The 20771-nt window shown below is 41.2% G+C and overlaps 3 protein-coding genes across 3 annotated transcripts in view; 2 read left to right on the forward strand and 1 right to left on the reverse strand.

Annotated features, from left to right (window-relative positions):
* Positions 1–519: 519 nt before the first annotated feature.
* TOM1L1 (target of myb1 like 1 membrane trafficking protein) lies at positions 520–13948 on the forward strand (the record flags this gene model as incomplete). The annotated part of the gene is made up of 12 exons (XM_082294008.1): positions 520–669; positions 934–1053; positions 2587–2694; positions 3277–3393; positions 6258–6391; positions 8755–8815; positions 10199–10316; positions 11074–11170; positions 11628–11688; positions 12546–12633; positions 12910–12982; positions 13903–13948. Exons 1-12 carry the CDS (start codon positions 529–531, stop codon positions 13946–13948), a joined length of 1164 nt encoding a protein of 387 aa, XP_082150134.1. The 5' UTR covers positions 520–528.
* Positions 13949–16106: 2158 nt separating this feature from the next.
* Positions 16107–19848, reverse strand: COX11 (cytochrome c oxidase copper chaperone COX11). The gene is made up of 4 exons (XM_082293962.1): positions 19599–19848; positions 19377–19532; positions 18142–18267; positions 16107–17651 (listed from the first exon to the last, which is right to left on the reverse strand). Exons 1-4 carry the CDS (start codon positions 19833–19835, stop codon positions 17469–17471), a joined length of 702 nt encoding a protein of 233 aa, XP_082150088.1. The 5' UTR covers positions 19836–19848; the 3' UTR covers positions 16107–17468.
* The window catches only part of STXBP4 (syntaxin binding protein 4), a 66137-nt gene continuing 65212 nt past the window's right edge, over positions 19847–20771 (forward strand). The window contains exon 1 of the mRNA XM_082293961.1: positions 19847–19863. The gene's annotated coding sequence lies outside the window, so the exon portion shown is untranslated. The remainder of the gene's footprint in view (positions 19864–20771) is intronic.

Genomic DNA, 20771 nt, shown 5'->3' on the forward strand with positions numbered 1-20771 from the left:
AGTTGGTGAATTTGTTCTTTCCTATTTTATCATTAGTCTCTCACTTACAGGGCAGATTAGAGGACAGGCATTTAGTAATCTTGATTTTCTTCTCTTGCAGAGCTCTTCAGAATCTGTCAGACCAGGGTACCTATGTGCTAGGCAGTGAATTAATTCTATTGCTAAATCTGTAAAAGTAACTTTTTTAAGATATGGGCAGATTTCCTGCTGTTAAGGTACTGTGTTCAGTAACTGCTGTGACATAGAAACAAGTGTGACCATGCTTCTCTGTTAAAAACAGTGGCACTCTGGCTGGCACAGCTCCTTTGAACTGTGCGGGTATCACAGAGCACACAGGAGCTGCTGTTCCCCTGAAGTAACCTCATCAGGCATTCTAGTGAGCAGTAATCTGTTCATATCCATTCCTACTCTTCCCCATAGTTCCTTGAAACAAATTAAACAGAAAGAAACAAAAGCAGTCAAGTTGTGGAGTTTTTCCCCCCTATTCTTTGTGTAACCGAAGGTTTTTTGTATGTGCAGCTGCTTGAGATGTGTATGGAGAACTGTGGCCCAAGATTCCAGTCTTTAGTTGTGAAGAAGGATTTCTGCAAAGACAAGCTGGTGAAACTGCTGAACCCAAGATACAACCTGCCCATTGACATGCAGGAGAAAATCCTGACCTTTATCATGGTGAGTCTGGAGTAAACTGTGAGTGTTCAAAGTGTCTCTGCTGTGTTGTAAATGTTTAATTGTGCAGCCTGTTTAAATCCTGGGAACCTCTTCCTGAAGCAGGCCTTAACTTTGGAGCTGTTGTGGTTCCTGCTGCACTGAATGGAGTTTTCCAGAGTGGAAGAAGGGAATGACCTGTCTTTAGGACATGTTTTAAAAGCATTTGTCTGACCCACTGACTGACCATTTCTGTGACTGTTACTGTCCCTGATATTTCGAAACCAGGTTTGGGCACGAGGTTTCCAAGGGATGGTGGATGTGAGTGAAGTAAAAGAAGTTTACCTAGAATTGCTGAAGAAAGGAGTGGAGTTTCCATCCTCTGACACCAGCAGAGGTGGATCTAAGGTGAGGATATACAAGGACACTTCAGAAACAGTACGTGTTAATTTTATGGGAGACAGAAGGTGTGTTTGATCTGGGCTTTTTATTTAAATGCTCCAGGGCAGAGTATGACCAAACTACTTAAGCACGTGAGCAGGAATCAGTTTCAATTATAACAGTGAAGATAACAACAAAGAAACCTGACCTATACAGTAGTTTATTTCATTTCCAAGTACAGATTCATGGATATGTTCCCAGAAACGAAGCATCTGTGTCTTGAGACTTTCAAAGATCTGTGCATGCTGTTTGCTTCAAAATAAATGAGTGCTTAGTGCTCCAAACTTGTCAGCTTCTGAAAGCCTCAACAAAAATGAGTAAGATTTTCACAAAAACACGTACTGTTCAGAATATGAGCATCATCTATCTTTAAGATTAAATTGAGAGATGTAGAAATCTAGAAGAAGAGATTATTGTCTGCATATCTCTTCAGCTTCTCTTCAGCTTTGCACAATCCATGCACAGTAAGTGCTATTTAAGCCTATGTCATAGGTAGTGTTGTGTGCCATTTAGGTCATGAAATAAAAGTATAGTTTGAGCATTGAACTTCAGCTGAAAATACAGTACGTGGTTTAATGCCATTCTTTCTAGATTGCTTTTTTTCTTTTAAGAAGAATTTTCATGAGATCTTTGGGCACTGTGAAAGCCTTCCACCACTGTGTGGAATCTTGCAATTACAGAATTAGATGTCTATAATCACTGCAGACAGGAATAATTCAGATTTATCCTAAGTTTGATCTGCTGATTGAATAGTGGAGTACACAAAAGCTTCTGTATTTAAAGGTTGTTCAAACAAGCCATGTGAAGAGTGCTCTCAATAAATACTAATTTTTTCCCTCACCTAGTACATTAGAGATTATTTTGTCTACCTCAGGTACTTGCCAATTAAAATCAGTGGCAAAATGTCTGTCTTAGCAGAGCTGAACACAGTTTTTACCTCAGTCTCCAGGAAGTGAAGGGTTTGTAGCGTGTAGTGCAGGCTGGGATTTGCATTTGCATTTTTTTTAGCAGTCAGTTCAGATGCAATGCAGGTGAAGCTTTCTCAGACTGTTCCTGCTTTTCAGCCCAGGAGGCTTTTGTAGTTCACCTTCTGCAGAGACCCACACTCAGCCCCCGAACCCTTCTACTGCTTCCAAGTGTCATCCCATTCCAAACTGTCCTTCATTGCAAAATTGCATTAGCACTTTGGGAAGGACTCTTTGCTCTTAGATGACTTCATAATTCCTTGCTAGCCTGTTCTTGAGCCGTTCCCACTTTGTCCTGTGATGGAATTTACTTGCAAACGCTTTCTAAAGATACTTGATTTCCAAGCTTCATTTCATTACAAAAGAGACATTAGATTTATTTTTGTAAATAGGCCTTGCTCAACAAATTCCATGGGAGCACTGATTATGAGGAAGCTCTTGCCCAGTTGTGTAGTCTGAGAGAAGGTCCTCTCTCAGCAGGATGCCTGCTGCAATTTTGTTCAACCCAAGCTCTGGTTTTTTTGTGTTTTCACAGATTTCACCCCCGCCTTGTGCAAAGTCATCCCCATCCTCTGCCAGTCCTGCCAAACGTTCCTTCCTGCCTCTTCCCACAGGCCCAACATTGTTGTTGACTCCGGAGCAGGTGCAACACTACAGGTTTAGGGGAGGGTGGGTCTGCCTGAAATGTGCTGTGAATGTGTGACTTGAGCAGCCTGGCTGCCAGTGGACTGACCCTCAGTTCACGGGGTGTAGCTCTGGGTTCTTGGTCTTAGGTTTGTGGAATTACTACTCAAGTTTGTGAATATCTAATCACATTTTACAATTCTGTTACGCAAATTGATAAAAACTTGTTCAGAGATAAGCGAGAAAGCCAAATTTACTTTCACACAAGGCTTGTGTGAAGAGGCTGTTATAAAAAGCAGGAAGGAAAGGACAGTTCTCTTCCATTCCTGCTTGCCTATGTAACTAAAAGGAGGAACAGTAACATCAGTGAGAGGGATTAACTGTAAGGAAAACAAGTAGTGCTATCAGGCTTGGATCTTAGTTTGATTGCACATTTAAAAGCTGAACTAATTCCATTCATTTTCATGGTGTGTTACCAGAGTAAAATAATGCTAGCTAAGTCCATATTATACCTAATGGAGAAGAAAGTGTGTATTAGAGGTAAGAATTATTCTGCTCGCTCTGTTCACTTACACAATATTTTCCTGTTGAATTCCAACAGATTGGGAAACTGTACAGTGAACTGGATATGGCAAAAATGAATGTGAGAGTTATGTCATCAATATTGAAAGAAAATGTTCCTGGCTCTGAAAATCTGGATGATATGAATCTTTTACAGGTACCTGATAATTCATTGATAGGGGCTATTGGTTTGGTTATAGTTGCTTTCTAAAGTGTTATGTCTTGTCTTTTAACATCTCAATTTAGATTGACAAATGGAACTCAACAGCAGGTGTCTGTCTCTCATTTTGCTCAGCCTACTTTCATCTCCTTCACCTTCCCTTGACATCTCGATAGTCAGGAAAGGACAATACAGCTTGAAATGCAAATATAAGCTCTAGGGAATTCCAAGGGCAAAGGAATTTTATAATGGAGCGTTCTCTGTTGAGCATGTTCTGTCAAACAGCCCCGAGAACATTCCAGCTGAACGCAATTGCCTTGTGGGAGAATAGATGATGACACAGTCATGCTCTCATATCCGTCCTGGAGTTTGCAGAGCTCTCTTTATTATCACCAGTCCCTTAGAGGCAGACTGAGGGCCAGTAAAGAATATGAAGCATTGGCTTTATGTGTGTAACCTCAAAGGTTGGGAGCTTGCTGTGCTACAGAAGAATCCATGTGCTCTTAAAGTGTAGCCTGAAGGAAGTGTATTGCAATAGTCTAGTGATGTGACAGTGAACCTGTACATGTTCCTTCTGTGATATTATGTGCTTATGCTGTATTTTTCTGTTTAGAAATTAAAAGTACAGTATTACTTTAGCATTGCAATAGTGACCTGTGTTAATGGAACCTTTTTGGTTTCATATTGTCTGCGAGAACTTAAAAAACTTTTACCACATCCTCCTGTTTCTTACCTTACCTCCAAACTGCTACAATGAGGAAGCATTTTTGGCAGTTTTGCAGCATTAAGTGTTTTGAAGAACTGATCTAATTTTTGCAAGCCTTGAGTGCACTTCTTCTGCCCAACATAGACATTTTCCTGTGCAACAAACCCTTACTGAGTGCTGTTGAGAATACACTGATTTAATATGCTTGACCATCTCAGTCCAGTCCATGACAAGGCTGGGAAACAGAAAAAGTTCATCTTTCATTTCCTGTCTCCTGCTGTGGCACTTCTGTATGTGGCACAGATTCAGCTGCCCACAGTAAACCAGTGGATTCTTATTGACACTCCCAGTAATAAAATTGTTGGCAAAAGGTTGAGGACAGGGTGTGGAGTTCCCATATGTGGGAGAGTGAATGAAAACTCATTCCTTTCACTGTTGTTCTTTCTGTTCTTTTTCTCCTGTGCACCAAATGGTGCAAAACATCAGGCATGGCCAGCCTTTTCCTTGAGCAGTGTTTAATGTTCTCTTTTTGTTTGGGACACTACTTGGATTGGACTTCTGTTGTCACAGAACAAAATCCTTTATTAAAAGAGCTGCTTGTTTAGACTTTGAGTGATTTGGAGACATTGATTTCAGTCCCTCAATAAAAACTGTAACAAGGTGAACTTGATCAGTGCAATGTGTTTTCAGTTCTCTATCTTCGTTAGTGGCCAGGCTCCTCCCTTTCCACACCCTGTGCTGGACAAGGCTTAAGATATCAGATTTCACTGGAAATAATGTGCTGGCCAAAAACTGTAGTTAAAGAATAGCTCAGGATCAGCCAAGAAGCGTAACAAACTTTTGTACTGGATGGTGAATAGACATAGTGAACAGATAGTGGATGGATGTACAGGAATTTGGGTCCAGGTCAGCAGCTGGTAAGAATTAACACAAATGTATTGGAATCACTGATGATTGTTATCCCAGCTGCTACTCCATCATTGTAAAACTCCAGTTTTCAGGCAAATCTGTGCCTGAAATGAGTGTCTCAATTTCCTTCTCTGTTGAGTATTGACACTTGCAAAGGAGAGCTAGTCTGCCTGTGTAATGGAGTCAAAAGAAATACACATTTTTTTAAATGTGGATCAGGTAGTAAAGTGTGGAGTCAGGTTTTAAATGTAATTACAGACATTAAGCTGAATACGTTTTTGTGTTTTATCCTGGGCCATGAAGATACAGTACTGAAAAGTACAGCACTCTACAATCCTGACACAGATTTAGCAAAGGGGTGAAGATTTCTTTTTCCATAAATAATTGATGTACATGAAGTATGTATTTTTTGAGGACAAATCAGATCACTTTGAATATCAAAGCAATTTCTGAATAGTAGTTTGCAAATAGAGTAATTTTCCCCCTCCTTTGTTTTTTTTGTTTCTTTAAGCAGAGCCACCCTGCATTTGCAAATGCAGAGTGAGTGAGAAAAAATGTTGCTGAATTAAAGTTCCTGTTGCTAAAGAATTTGTTTCTTTGAATATGCAAAATCTGCAGAGGGGAGTAATATAAACAGACTGTCTTCTACTTCACCAGACAATAATGTAAAATTTTGCTTAATAATCTCTCATAATTCTCCTATCTGTTAATTCTGTAAGGTTTGTGTTACTTTCTCAAAAGTCCATAGATTAAGTTTATCCAAACTTCCCATTTAAAGGAATAGTTAGAGCTGGAAACTTGTCACAGAGCACTTCTGACCTTCAGACTAATATTTTCTTCAAACAGATGTTGAACAGGATTGCATCCAAGTATCCTGCTGAGTTTAATCAGCTTCCAGCAGGATCAAATCACATTGGCTCTACATCACCCAGATGTGTCTTTGTTATTTTGCAATTTGTAATTTAGGCTTTAGAGATAGATATATCTTTAGAAATGACAGTGGATCAAGAGGTAGGGGTTAGGTAGGAGTGATGTGGTGGTGGGAGTTGTGACCCTGCATTGGAGAGATCAAAGATGTGGACATTGTTCTATTTGCAATGGTTGGTACCCATGTGGTTTGTGTAAATTAAGGAATGTTACCTGTGACTGCAGTGCTTGAGTGTCTTACCATTCATCTCCAGAACTGACATATTGAGAGACCACAGTTACAATTTTTAATTTTTTTTCCTTCCCTTGGTTCGGGCAGAAATTGTACAAGACCTGTCGGATGATGCAGGAGAGGATCATGGAATTGTTGGTGACAGTGGAGAATGAAGATGTGATTGTTGAGCTAATACAAGTAAATGAAGATCTGAATAATGTCCTCCTGGGACATGAAAGGTAAGTGCAGAGCTTCTCTCCTCACATTTGGAATCCTACCTGAATAAGTGCACTTAATGGGGAGATGGTCCCTATGCCTAGTGTTGATTTTATCCTTAAATTCAGAAAAGAAGTATGATTGCAAAAAGAGAAAATTATGTATTTTCTGCCTCCTAAACACTTCAGAAATGGTTCAGGAAAGTAGTTAGGAAACCATAGAGTAGGGTAAAGCAAGTTAACAGCATGGACAGAAAATCAGATGGAGGCACGCAAAAATAATTCTGGAATTTTTGGTAGAGTCCAGTGAATTTGTCAACAGCTGCTACAAATCCTTTGGTGCTGGTGCTCATCCTTATCTCTGTTGAGTGTCTGTGCTTCCAAGAAAGAATGCTTGTCCTCCTTTCTAAACAATTTTGACAGCTTTACTGCAGGAATTGGCCATGGAGCAGCCTTCTGCCTCATTGCATGCTTAGGAGAGTTGCTTACTGTTCTCAGCTGGATTGAAACACACTGTTCTGCTTGTCTTACAGCAGAAAATGTTTCTTTATTTCACACATGAAAGCACAGCAGTACTCCTGTTGACATCCTGGGTGTTTGTCTGTTATGGCACTGGTAGCATGACTGGATGCTGGCAAAACTGAAATCAGTTTTCAACTCAGAATTCCAGTGTTGTTCCACAAAATATCACGAGTATACTCCTGGAGAGTGTTCTGATTTAATAGGAGATACCCCTCCATCTTAAGTAGTTGATCTCTTTCACAGCTAAAAAGTGTTCTAGGAATCATTATGCATCAAGTGCAATTGTTCTTTATTAAATTTAGCAAATTTATAGAATTTAGTAATCTTTTCTTTTTAATCTTCTTCTGAGTGCTGCACTGAAAATACCACTAATTCTTCTAAGTGTCAGGCATAAACTTTAGGCCTAATAATGACAACATTAAGCTTTCATGTGCCCTTAAATCTTATGTCTACTGTAGCGTTAGTGGATTTTACAGCAGCTGCCTTGAAAGAACTGTGTGCTCACTTCTTACTTTAGGAGGTTTTTCCTTTTAATAATCAGAAAAGGAATTCTATTCAACTTTTGTGTAAATCCACTGAAGTCAGATGCGGGCTTACATTTTTGTTACAAATGATGAATACTGGTGAGGCCAGGAACCTTGAACTGTGAATAGCAGCTTGTGGGTATAATTCAACAGATTCCTCAGTAAAGACATGGTGATGGAAAGAGTGATTAATTTGGACAGAAAACTACTGTATTCTAGTAATGCTATGGTTTTTATGTAACAGGTCTTCCTGAGTGCAGATCCACTGCACTTCAGAGTGGATGAGTATAAAAACGTATCTGTTTCATTTTGTGTTGCAGAAGATTTGTTTTTTGGATCTCCCTCTGAACTATGAGTGTGTAAAGGGCCAACTGATTTTGACGATCTGCATCTGTTTCACACTGTGTGTTGTTGGAGGATGAGTCATGCTGCATTTTCTGTTTCTGATTATTAATGTAGAATCCAAATTAAATCCAGAGCAATCTCCACTGTGCAACCAACAGCTCATGTGTGTAACAGTGCTTCCCTCTAGTGTCTCTGCAGCTTCTTGGTTCTTTCTGGATTTATGATAAATACTTTCTGCTCTACAGTTGGAAAGGTTTTTTTTTTCCTGCTGCTTCTTCATGCATCTATACTCTTTCTGGGCCTCCCTAGTACAGTGACCCTGAATAGCAAATGCAGTTGGATAAACAGTCTCCTGTCTGTACAACTCGGGGCTTCTGGTGCTGAAACACAGTGACCTTCTGGATGCTCAGTGTCACCTACCTGGGTCTTCTCTGGACCCACAGTAGCAGTGTTATCACTTCTAGTACAAATGCAGGTAGATTTTTTTTGTTTGTTTCCATTTTTAAAAAAATTATTTCAGAGGCCTGCACTAATGAGAGGGTTGTGTGCCAGAATAGGTGTGTGGTTTGTCCTGGGAGGGCATGAGGGAATGCCCAGAGCTCTGAGGACAGAAGGCTTCCTGAGACTCAGCTGGACGAGTGTTCTGGTCAGAAGGAGCTGGATTTGGCACAGAGGATGTTCACAGTTACCTAGCTGGTGTGAACAGAGGCAAACCACTGTCAAAGGAGCCTTGGTTTTGTTTAGGAACAAGCAGATGGCTGTTTCCAAATGTGAAGCCAGGAACAAACCAGCTGGTGTTGGTGTAGGAGATCCCAGGACCACAGCCCTGGAATGTGATTGCCCATAAAGAGACAGGTGCTCCAGGGACAGCACTTGGAGTACTTGTTCGGTGCTTCTGGAGTCTTTTGAGAATCAAACATTGATTATTACTGGTTCATATTCTGAAGGACATCATAGGAATGTAAGAATGAACATTTAACTCTGCACCTTCAACAGGTTCTCACGGAACAGAGTTCGTTTCCTGGAGAACCAGAGGATACAACGTGAGCGGGAGGAGGTAATTAAGGATGAACTGCAGGACTGCAAGCATTCCTTTTGCTCTTCCTTGTGAAATACACACTTCTGATACATGCAGAATTTTATTTTCTAGTTGAGAGGTACAGGAGACAACAGACTGACACTACTCTTACTGATTTTTCTAAAGTCTCACTTGCAGAATTTCATGCAAATTCATGTAACTAAAGCAGCAAATAATGTCAAATCTAAGAGGGAAGCTTGGGTAAGAAAAATGAGGGAGAGATCTATTCAGATGCTGGTTTATTGCCTCTCCAGCTAAGCACAATTATCTGCCATACACAAAATGAGAAACCATAGGTTCTTTTCATTTGCTTTCTGTTAATGATGTAGAAACTGAAATACTGTTGCACTTTGAGAATTCACTCTTGCTGCTGATTTTTTTTTCCTGAGTCAAAGCTTTTTCTGAATTGTGACTAATGGCTTGTAGCAAATCTTTAATGACTGTCCTTTATTGATTGATAATTATGGTTGTGAATTATATTGCCCAAAGTAGTTTTGCACATGTTTCAGCTTCTGCTAAGCCATAGTTGTGCAGTGATCTAGGACTCGATATGAAAATGCATTGTAAATGCTGAAATACTGCTGACAATTACTAAAAAAAGGTAGATTATCTTGTTTTTCTTGAAAAACCCCTCTTACTCCATTCTGGTTATGTAGGGGAATGATTTTGCTTGATGGATGCACTGTTGGGTTAGTTAATAGCCCAAATGGTGTAGTCTGTGCATTTTTGTATTACTAAGGAGACTGTGAGTTTAAAATGCATCATCTTTTACTTACTTATTTTTCATCTGTTGTGAAAAAACCTGTATGATTCAAGCATGGGGTTTTATTAAACCTTTGGCTGGCTACATTTTTAATTCCAACACATTCACAGGAGAAAGGAAGGGAACTCTTTTCTATGTCCTAGGAAACATTATTGTGATTTTGATTTTTTTTCTATCCAAAATGGGACTGGAAAAAATCAATCTCCTAAGTACATATCAATCTCATTAACACAAGTAAGTAGCAGGAAAAGAATTGTACAGGATCGATCAAAAGATAAATGTCAGTCCTGTAACTAAACAAGTTCAGAATATCTTTATAGAATTGAATCCTTTCTATTTTCAACTTCTGAACTGGTTTTCTTTATTTTTTGAAACTGATCTTCTCTGAAATGCCTATTTTGTTTCATCAGTTACATTTCAAATACACAGAGTCCTGATCTTCTCTTTTATTTACCAATTTTTAATACTAAGATTTTAAAAGTTTATATTCTGTGAAAACAGTAATTTGTTTAAAACTGTGTAAGTTCCTTAAAAAAAATCCCCAAAAAACAGAACACCAGGAAAAACCCAAAATAACTTTCTCTCTTTCAAATATTAAGCTGTACAGGAAACAGCCATCTGCTCCCTCAAGTGACCTACTTGGCCTCTCCATAGATTCTCCATCTTCTGTGTCTGCAGTGGTGCAAAGTGACCTTGCAGTGTCTCCTTCAGGCCCAAGTAGGTGGTGAATGCCTCTTTCCCTTCCATTCCGCTTCCCTAAAACAAACCCACAAGAGCTTAGTGGAGGAATCAAGAAGGTCCTTGTAAGAAAGAAAACAAAGATACTCCTTAACTTTAAGGATGTTCCTTAAATTTTCTTAAAAGGAGAATTGAAATGTGTCCATAGGAACAAAACTGTAAGGTAGTACAAGGTTGCCTGTAATTTTTTAACAGTAATTTTTTTCCCCCATTTTATAGATTTGAGCAGTAGAACATGCTCTGTTTTCTATTGCAGTGAGGCCTGTAAAACACTCTGGTAGTTTCTACCTCAGCTTGTTCTGTAGACTTGGAAGGAAGAAATAGGAGTTTTTTCAGGAGTGTTAGAAAGACTTGGCTTCAGGTACCCTGAATTACTGTTTGCAGAATCCCCTCCTTTACCCACTTTAGAGAAATCCATATACTAAAGCTAAAGGTGTGAATGTCCCCCTGGGAATAAATGCCTAGAATTCCATTTTAGTCCTTTACAAATAGCAAAAAGAGTTTTAAGTAGTATCTACCATGCAGAGCTCTGCTGATGCTGTAGAGATAAATATCTTGGATCTAAGACTTTCCAGAGTCATTAAAATTTTGCCTTTCATGTGATAAACAGCAATTCATTTCAGACTCTTTATAGGCCTTCCAAACAAAAACTTTACTCTTTCACTGTTCAAAGTACAAGTAGCTACTTTTGCATGATAATGTTTAAATGATCATTAATTATCACTTTGAATTTCAGATGGCCTATCTGCACACCCTGAAGATAAAAGCAGGCCTCATCCATCAATTTACCCACAGCTGGATTCAGCACCTCCTACAAAAGCTCATCAATCCCAGTGAGTAGTTTCTTATCAAGGAATGGGAATGGATAACAGATCCTTAGGGGTATTAGTGCTCTGTAATTCATCTAATGAACATAGAAGGCTCTGAGGACACAGATTTACTACTTTTACATATTAGTCCAGTAAAACAAGTGAAAATTCCCTCTGTGCTAGACACTGCTTGAGAGGGTTCAGAATACACTTACGCCTGCAGCACTGTTTTGTCATAAATAGACATAAATGTACCTGACTTTCAGCAGGGAAAGGGAGAAACATGAAACAGGTCAGTAAAAGAGTTTAAGACAGAAGAGGTGTCCTTATAATGCCTGTGCGTTGGACACTGGTCCATCTGCTCATGCTGCTATCAGTTGTGACACACAGGAAAGACAGACCAGCCGAAGAAATAATGAACAATCAGAATAAACAATTTTGATCATTTCTTACTTACATTCAGTGTACTGCTCTCTCCTAGATTTGCAGCTGAAGCACAAAACAATAATGTAAGCAGCCCACCTGGACACACATACAGCAATGTGAGTAATACTTACGTGCAGGATGATCATTCTTGTCTGGAAGCTGTCAAATGAGAACTTTCGGATTGACCCCAACTGCTGTCCAAGTGGGATTCAAAGATTTCTTCTGTGGCCCTTCTGCATACCTTAGGGAATATTCTACTTGGTGATCAGGTCAACTTTCCTCTTTTGCTGCCACAGATCCTAATGTGGAAGCCTGTTTCCTTGGGTCCAGCACAATCCCAGGGCAATTTGCAGAAAGCATTTGCTCTATTATTTGTGTTTAATTTGTTGCTATGCGAAGCAAGCTGAGATCTCCTCTTATTGCCACGATGTCACTCTGGTGTATTTTCTATCTCAAATAAGATATTAACAACAAACATACAAAAAAAAAAAAAAAAACCAGAACAACCCAAAGCCCCCAAAAAAACACAGCCCACCAAAAGAGTCACTTAAACCCCAAGTACAGTGCATGGCAAATGTCATGCTGCAGCGAAACACCCATGACAGAAGGAATGGAAAGAATATGAAGGGGCTTTGAAGTAATGTTATGAAGGTGGTATGAAATAAAAACATGAGAAGCAGCTCCCAAACAAACATGCACAGTCCTTATTTTAAACTGCAAGTCAAAGCAGATGTTTGAATCTGTGTAGTGTAACAAATCACACAGAAGTAAATTATACAAATGTGCTATAGAACACTAAAAGTTGCTTGAAGTTTGTGTGGAGAATGAAGATTAATTGGGTTGCTAACTATTGGCCTTAGAATTTTACCTGCAGTAGTCAGAGATTAAAGGTAAGTCAGCAGTTATATAAGTGAGGTCAAACCAGTTCTCATAGAACAATCTGTTTATGCATTGTTTTGCTTGATGTCCTTAGCTGGCGCCTCTTCTAAGCCCAGTGCCTCTGAACCCAGTAAATCTGCAGGCTGGACAGACTGTGCCATCGAATGGACCATCATCAGCAGGTAATAAATACTGCAAATCACCTCTTTCACGTTTCATTTTCTTGTTAGAACTTAAGGCCTTTACATAATGACTGGCAGTGACTAGGAGCAGCAACAAACATTGACAAAGTCATATTGCTCATGGATGCTATTACACACCTGTCCATTTTAGCATTTAAAGCAGCTGAATCCATAGCAGATAATGTGCTACTTTCAGGAAGACACAAAAAACATGCAGTAATCATGCTGTTCATTCTCATTTAAATCTGGATGTGTCTCCCTGTCTTTATTCTTCAGCTCCATCAAAGAACAAGTCACAGTCACCTCATTACTACGAGATAATGGAATTTGATCCCTTGGCTCCCACTGAGTAAGTAACTTTTTAAATATAATTTTAAAATTCAGAGGTGCCACAGGCAAAACGGCTTTTTCTTCTGAGAGGGAAAGCAGACCTCTCTCTACGTAGGTTGAGTTAACTGACCAACTGCATCACTGATGGAAATGACAGTGGCTGCATTTTGTATGTTTTCTTCCAGTATTTCTGGCATAAACAATTAAGAAATAAACTGTAGTGTGCTCATTAACTGGCATCTGTAAAAATGGAGGAGTAATCCTGGGTCAAAATTACTAAAAATCCTATCCAGTAATACAGAAAGGTGGAGGAAATATGGTCAGGGTCCTGCTGTAGGAAGCTGATAGAACTTCAGCACAGGTAGTTCTGGAATAAGATAACAGAAGGAATTCCTGTTCCCAGCAGTCATGTTTTTTAAAGAATGTTTTTCTACTGCATATGAAAAAAACCCTCAGTTTAAATATAAACCACAAAAGGGAATGGATGCTGTGTCTCTCCAGAAGGCCAAAATAGTGAGACAGTGAACTAATACAAAACTTAACAGATGACAGAACCCCCCTTTCTAACAGGAAATTGCAAAAAAATTGAGCTGTCTATACAAAACTTATTTCCAAGGAGCCATTGAATTCTGAGGTAGGGAAATCTCAACAAAGCTTCCATTGTTTTTTTTTAATTAGTGCAGTAATTGCACAGTGGTGCACTTGCCATTTGCGTTTTACAGTCCTGTTCCCAAACTTGTTTGATCAAAAGTAACAATGTCCAGAGGTACCTCATTAAATGTAAAATCAGATCATCAGAGCAAGGTTGGCCCTTTGTTTCTGTGGAGACCTGGGCATCCTGCAAGGGAAGCTACACTGTAAACTTTGGGCAGGATTTCCCTGGTGCATTTTGTCAAAATGAAATGTGATATAGGAGTCACCCTGCTCCTCCTCTTTCAGAGCTATTTATGAAGAAATTGATGATGTGCTGAAGACAGACGTTTAAAAGAACACAGACTGAAGGTGGAGGTGGAATCCTTTCCTGAATACTCTCTGGTGCTGGTCCTGTGCAGTGCTTCCTGTAACTACAAGTGAATAACAGAAGAGATTTTGCATTTTGACACAACAAATAATTAGTGTTGGAGTACTAAGCTGTGTGCAAGTTGACGAGTTACTTGGCTCTACACCTTGACAATTTGTCCTAAATGTTCAGCTGTGTGTTCTTCAAAGTCACTTGAATGGTTATTTTAAAGTATTTTGGGGGCCTTTAAAATGGGACTTCCAAATTCACCTGTGTATGAAGTAACACTTGACACCAGGCACAAGTAAACAAAAAGGACATTACATTCACAGAAACTGCAGAATCCAGTTTCTCTTTTGGCCTCACTGCTGTGTTCATCTCCCTGGAAATCTATCAGGGGGTTTTGATATATAAAATGTTTTTCTAAAATTGGCCTCTTGATAGATGTCTGAAGACGTGCAGTGTTACTTTCCTACATCCTTAATACAGATTTTCTTTTTTTACTTTCTTCCAAAAACCCCACAGTATAGTTGGATTTTTGTCTTGGGAAGAACCTAAGCTGGGACACAAAGTGCTGTCATCCATAATTAAGAGAGCAGGAAAAAAACCTGCTTGTTCCTGTGTTGTTGTTGTTGCTTTTATTGACTCAGTAAATATTGGAGGGGGATCAGTTATTTCTTTTGATGTTCCTGCCCTGCAGAGATTGTTCTGGTGAAGGAAAAATTAATCATCTACAATGCAGATGAGCAATAGTTACCCATTTATTTTGTTTAACCCTGTTAATAACTGTTTTGTCTTTTAATAAGTGCCTTATCTATTTTAATGCTAAATGTAAACTGTGCACTTTAACAGGTATAGTTCTCTGAATTTATAGCTAATACAAAATTTGAGAACTTAGTTCATGTTCATAGCCGATAAGCTAATTTGTGAAATAACTGCATTTTAAACATTCCTTATGTTAACTGTTTAAGTTCTCAGCTGGTTTTGCAATTTTTGTAGCATAAAATCCCAAATAAAAGCAAATGCTAAGATGTAAACTCTCATCGCTTCCAACTTTTTCTCTATTTGTGTATTCCTTGAAACATAAATGTAGGTAGCTTTGGAAGTATTTTAGTGTGAGTCTGTGTGCAGTTTGCTGCAGGACCATTAGAACCCCTTGCTTCTATTCAAAACACAACCTTGACAAAGTTGGGGGTTTTGTAAGCTGAGGTGAAAAGGTGAGTTGCTTTACTCTAATTTTTCTTGCGTATTTGCAGTGGTCTGGACTGCAGCCTGAGAAGACATCTGAAAACAGGATTTGAGGTGGATTGTTTTTTTAATTTTTCCCCTACAGCTTAGTTGTATAGACAGAACCCCCACCGTGAAGGGTAACAAATCCAACTGGCTGTTCCAGTGTAATCCATAATGGGTGATTGCTGAAGAAACCTGTGTTTAAAGCAGCACAGATAGATGGAGGGGAATTGGCTAATTACCAAGGTTAGAGCCTGTGTTAACAGAGGGAATGTGCTCAGCATCTGTGCAAATTTGGGCGTTCAAAACTCGGGGGGAGAAACCACATTTTTATGGAATTGCCACTTGCCAGGGGGATACTCCTTTTCTTCTGAAGAATGTGGCCAGAATAAAGCAATGGGTGGAGAACTCCCATAATCAGTTCAGCTTTTAGAAGGACAATGGACTAAAGGCAACTGAGGTAAGAAGTTTTTTTTTTCCCCTACTCTGGATTCAAATATTAGTCTTGATATTACTTTTTTTTTTTCCTGAAGCATACTGGAATTACGAAGCTTGCTGCTGTCTTCTGTTGTGGCCCTCCCCCTGGTCAGCCTTGTTCCCCATTGGTTGTTTTGTGTTCCCCTGTGTGGGCAAGGACCCTCGGGTCCTGTGACTGTGAGAGTTTCCCGGCAGATCCTCAGCCATGTGGCTGGAGAAATACACATCTCTGAAACATCCATCAAGAATTAGGCCATACATATTCTTTTCTGCTGGCCTCGTTGTTTGATACACATGTTGCAGTTTCCCCAGTGTAACAATCTTCATACAGATGTATTTCATCTGTGTGGGCTTCACTTGTTCTGCTGGATAAAATGCATTATAGAGACGAAATGACGACAAGTTTTCAATCTTTAATATACAGTAAAGACCTGTATGTCATCCAGAATCTGTTCAACCAACATAAGTAACTGGTACAATAATGCATTGTAAAGGTAGCATCCATTTCTTTTCAAAAAAGCATTTTTTAAACTACTGTATGCAAATGTAATTGAGACTGAAGTAACTGGAAGTTATTTCTGAAATACTCATTGCCTTTTCAGAGTCCAAGCTCACCAACACTAGCCTTACTTTATTAGATCTTCTCTGCTGGAAGGGGTACAAAGACCTGGCCCAGCAGAAGAGATACTGGCTGAGATTAATTTCTGTCTGAAAGTGAGGTTACTTCAACTTGCTCTGCAACTCGCTCCTGGTTTGCAAGGCAGTGATAAAGTGTTATTAGACCTACCCCCACAGATAATGACCAAAAGTTACATAAATAGAGGCTTACGTGTTCTGATGGTAAACAGAGTCCACCTGTAGAGCTGCTGCACTGCTGGGCAGGCTTTGGCCAACTCAGCCTCTGAAAAGGCTGATTTTGGTTTTTGAGGAGACGCCTATGGTTGTTCATTTAGCTGCAGTTCACAGCAGCTGTTTATGCACTGCCATCCCCTCAAAGCATGTCAGACACAAGCCCAGCTTGTGTCTTGTGGAGGTGCCCAGAGTACAGCCCTCTGCAGAGGCAAAGAGCACTCATTAGCAGCACAGATACTTCACATGAGTGGGACACAACAAGGAAATAAGATGGTGTTTCCAAATGGAAACCATCCCACAGATCTGATGTGCTTACACTTAAATTACTGTTCTCATGATGACAGTTTTAGAGCAGTCTGCTCTTACCAAATTAACTACTGATTCAGTAATAACATGAGAGGGTGCATCACCTTCTGATCATAATATCCTCCTGTGCCAGGGAGGCTTACACAGAAATACAGTCCAACTTTGTTTAGTTATGGAATTACCTTAATTTATTATCTGGGTTTACCTTTATCCAAAGTAACTTAACATGCAAGTTATTTTCTGGAGCCAGCAATGGAATTTTAGATGCTTAATCAACTGATTTTTTTCCTCTGTATTTAAATGAAAATCTTAATTTACACATTGGTTTAAAAATTTGCCTTGCAGTATTCAGATAACATCTTACAAAGAGATGGCCTGAGAAAAACCTCTCTGTTTCAGGAACAGTGTGTTCCCGTCCACTGTCTGATGAAGAAATACTGTCCCTAAAAAATAGGGATACATTAAGTTGGTTTCAAAAAAATGTATATATACATATGCTTTCATAACAGCATGTGCCCATGGTGGTTTAATAATATAATTTCATACTGCACAGTACTCCTGAGTTTTTTCTTCTGAGGAAAAATGGCCTCAAAACTTGCACTCAGATGTAGCAGAAGTCACATTTCGTAGAGAAGGCCCATTACTGATATCCAGGAAGTGGCAACTTCTGTCCTTCCTTTGCTTCAAAGAAGGTGTAAGAGAGGGTGATCAAATCAACTTTAGCCATTTTAGGGTCCTCTGCAAACTCTGGGTCAATGTAGAAAAAGACAGGCATGTCCACTTCCTCCTGAGGATTTAGCCTCTGTTCTTCAAAACAAAAACACTGGGGGGGCAGGGAATCCACAATTAGACAACAATAGTGATGATAAAGTATATCTCTGCCAACATGAAAGAAATCTTCATGGTTAAAAATAAACTCTCAGTCCCTGGACACCCCTAAAATCCTGGGAAGGATCAATATGATGAGCAACAAGACAGCAATTCTGTTACGATGGTGATACAGGAAAAAAATAAATCAGCTTAATGAACTGTGTAAAGGTGTCAAGGGGCCAGGCCAGCTCACATTGTTCCTGCCCTCACAGTGGTACTAAATAACAGATTTTGGAGCCACTCTGATGGGATGAGCAGCTTGGTGTAAGACTAAGGCTAAGAATGAATTGATGCACTTTATCATTTGAAAAAAATCAAGGTATTTTCTTAAAATGTTGACATACGAAGAATGGTGTCCAGGATTAAAACAAAAGAGTTAATTTATAGGTAACTGTTTTCGTTTGTGTATAGGAAAATGCAATCTTTGGTTTGTTCACACTTACCTGTATTTTATTGAAATACTGTCCTGCTTCAAAGGGAACAACGTTGTAGGTGGAGATTCCAATTACTGGTTTGTCAGTAGGGTTTTTTGCTTTATAAAATGCCAGTGCAGTCTCTCCTGGTACCACCTGTGTAACATAATTGTACAGTGATTTTAATTTTTTTTTTAAACCCACTGCAGCCCTCTACCCCTCAAACCAAGTTCTTTAGACTTTATCTAGAATTAATTTTCTCTTTTGCTGTTTCGAATTGGTTATTTCACAAATATTTTTGATTACATGCAATTCACTCATTCAAAATTAAAAGCTTCAATACTGTTCTATGTATTTTTAATCTTACCCATTTTGCCTGAGTCTTCTATTATTCTCAGCAGTTCAGCAGCACACAGAGCTTTTTTAATAAGCAGATTTATATATGGTGTGCATTTAATTTCTGAGGTTATTCTTTCAGTACTGGACTCAGAATCTATTAAGAAGCATGACTCCTTATTTTGAGAACTAATTTCAAACAGAAAAGTTAAATATTTGTGATTTTTTAAATTAACAATACCGTTTCTATAAGGGTAGGGGCAAGAGGAGAAACACTACAGGTTTAGATATACTGTTATACTATATATTTTTAAGTATATATATATAAAATTTTGCAGTGTATATACCATGTACATGTGGTGTATATACCAGGAAGTGTGTATGTAAATACAGTTTCAGTAGCTTTTTTGATAGCTTCATGGGGTGGCAGAGGGGCAACTACAATGTCCTGTAAAAAGGACATTGAGGTGCTGGAGCATGGCCAGCAAAGGGCAACAAAGCTGGTGAAAGGTCTAGAAAACGTCTTGCAAAGAACAGCTGAGGGAGCTGGGGCTGTTCAGTCTCAAGAAAAGGAGGCACAAGGGGAACATGATGCTCTCTAGAACTACTGACAGGAGCGTGTAGTGAGGTGGGGATGGGGCTTTTCTGCCATGCCTGCACTGAGACGACCAGAGGAAATGGCCTTGAGATGAGATAGGGGAGACTCAGATTAGATATTAGAAAAATTTTTCACTGTTTGTGTGGTCAGGCATTGGAAGGAGCTGCCATGGGAGGTGGTGGAGTCACCATCCCTGGAGTTGTTCAGAGGCGTCTGGACCTGGCGCTGGGTGATGTGGTTTAGGGGTTACAGTGCCGGGTGCCCTGGATGATCTTAAAGGCCTCTTCCAACCTTGAGCGCGGCTCTGCGCGGGGGGAAGGCGGTGACTCACGTAGATCTCGCTCTGCTGCGGTTTGAAGTTCCACTGCATGCTGGCGTGCGTGTCAGCGTTGAACGTGACCCTGATGACCCGGTCTCGCACGGGCTCCATGCGCTCGATCCGCTCCGCGCCGCGCCCCGCGCCCGCCGTCCCGCCGAGCCCTGTGGCCTGTCAGGGAAGCGCAGTGAGGGCCCCGCGCCCGCGGAACCGGCGCCGGCCGCGGGCCCCCCGTACCTGGCAGTAGAGGCGGTAGAGCGGCACGGCCGCGTACGACAACCCCACCATGCCCACGGCCGCCGCCGCGATGTAGCCCACGGCTGAGCGGTTCCGGCGCCGCCACTCCTCCTCCTGCTGCCGGGTGAAAGGGTTGGAGCTGCGCACGCCGCGGGTCCCGCAGAGCCCGGGCCGGGGCAAGGCCCCGAGCCGCAGCCCCCGGCCGCACCCCGCCCAACTCCGGGCGCACAACGCCATGGCCGCAGCGCGGGGGCTCTCGGGACAGGTAGCCAAGGAACGGGGCGGGGAATGGGGCGGGACAGAGGTGGGAACAGGGCGGGAGTGGAGGCGGGAAGGTAGCGGGAGAGGGCGGGTCGAGCCGCCATCGTATCCCCGCCCGCCGCGGCCCCTCAGAGCGCGCTGAGCGCGGGGGTTCTGCCGGAGCCGCCTGTGGGTGCTCCCTCCTCGCTCGCCGGCGGGACGGCCCGGGCGCAGGTTGTGTACGAGGTAACTGGAACAGCCCCCGGCCGGCGGGGTTCGCGCCCCCGGTACCGCACTGAGCGGGCTGTGCTGGACGGCAGCGGCACTGAAAGGCCGGCAAGGAGCGGGGTCACCGGAGGGGTGGTTGTCCCGCAGGGACACCGCACTGGACGTACGTGGTACGAGGGTACTGAGGGATGACCTTGGTCCCGCAGGTACCTGGTTATCCCTCAGGTTCTGTGCTGCCGGCCCCAGGACGGGCGCTGAGCGCGGGGCCGCTCCGAGTGGTCCCTCCGGGGCCCTGCAGGTTTTGCCCTTTTGTGCACGCTTGACACCGGTTGTTTGTTTGTTCCTTTTCCCCACTGGTGCTTTGTTTCACGTTAATTCATTTATAGGGATTTGTTGTCCAGGCACAGATACTGACACGCTGCAAAGGGAGCGAGCGCTGTTTGTAAACAGCAGCAACCTCAGGATGGGCAAAGTCAGGCAAATTCACAAACAATAGTTTTTCATATGGCTGGTGCCATGCCTTGTAACAAACTTTGCTGTAGCAATACTTGAATTTACTGCTTTAAAGCTGCGCTTCTCTTCTCCTGTGGTTGTTCCAGTAACGTGAATCATACAAGGACTGGCAGCTCCTGCTACTGCTTCATTTTCCATGTTGAATAAGAAAATGGTAAAGGTTGCAGTGTAGCCATACTGTGGTATTTCCAC

This window comes from Coloeus monedula (genome assembly GCF_965178545.1).
Source record: "Coloeus monedula genome assembly, chromosome: 19".
Classification (NCBI taxonomy): Eukaryota; Metazoa; Chordata; class Aves; order Passeriformes; family Corvidae; genus Coloeus; species Coloeus monedula.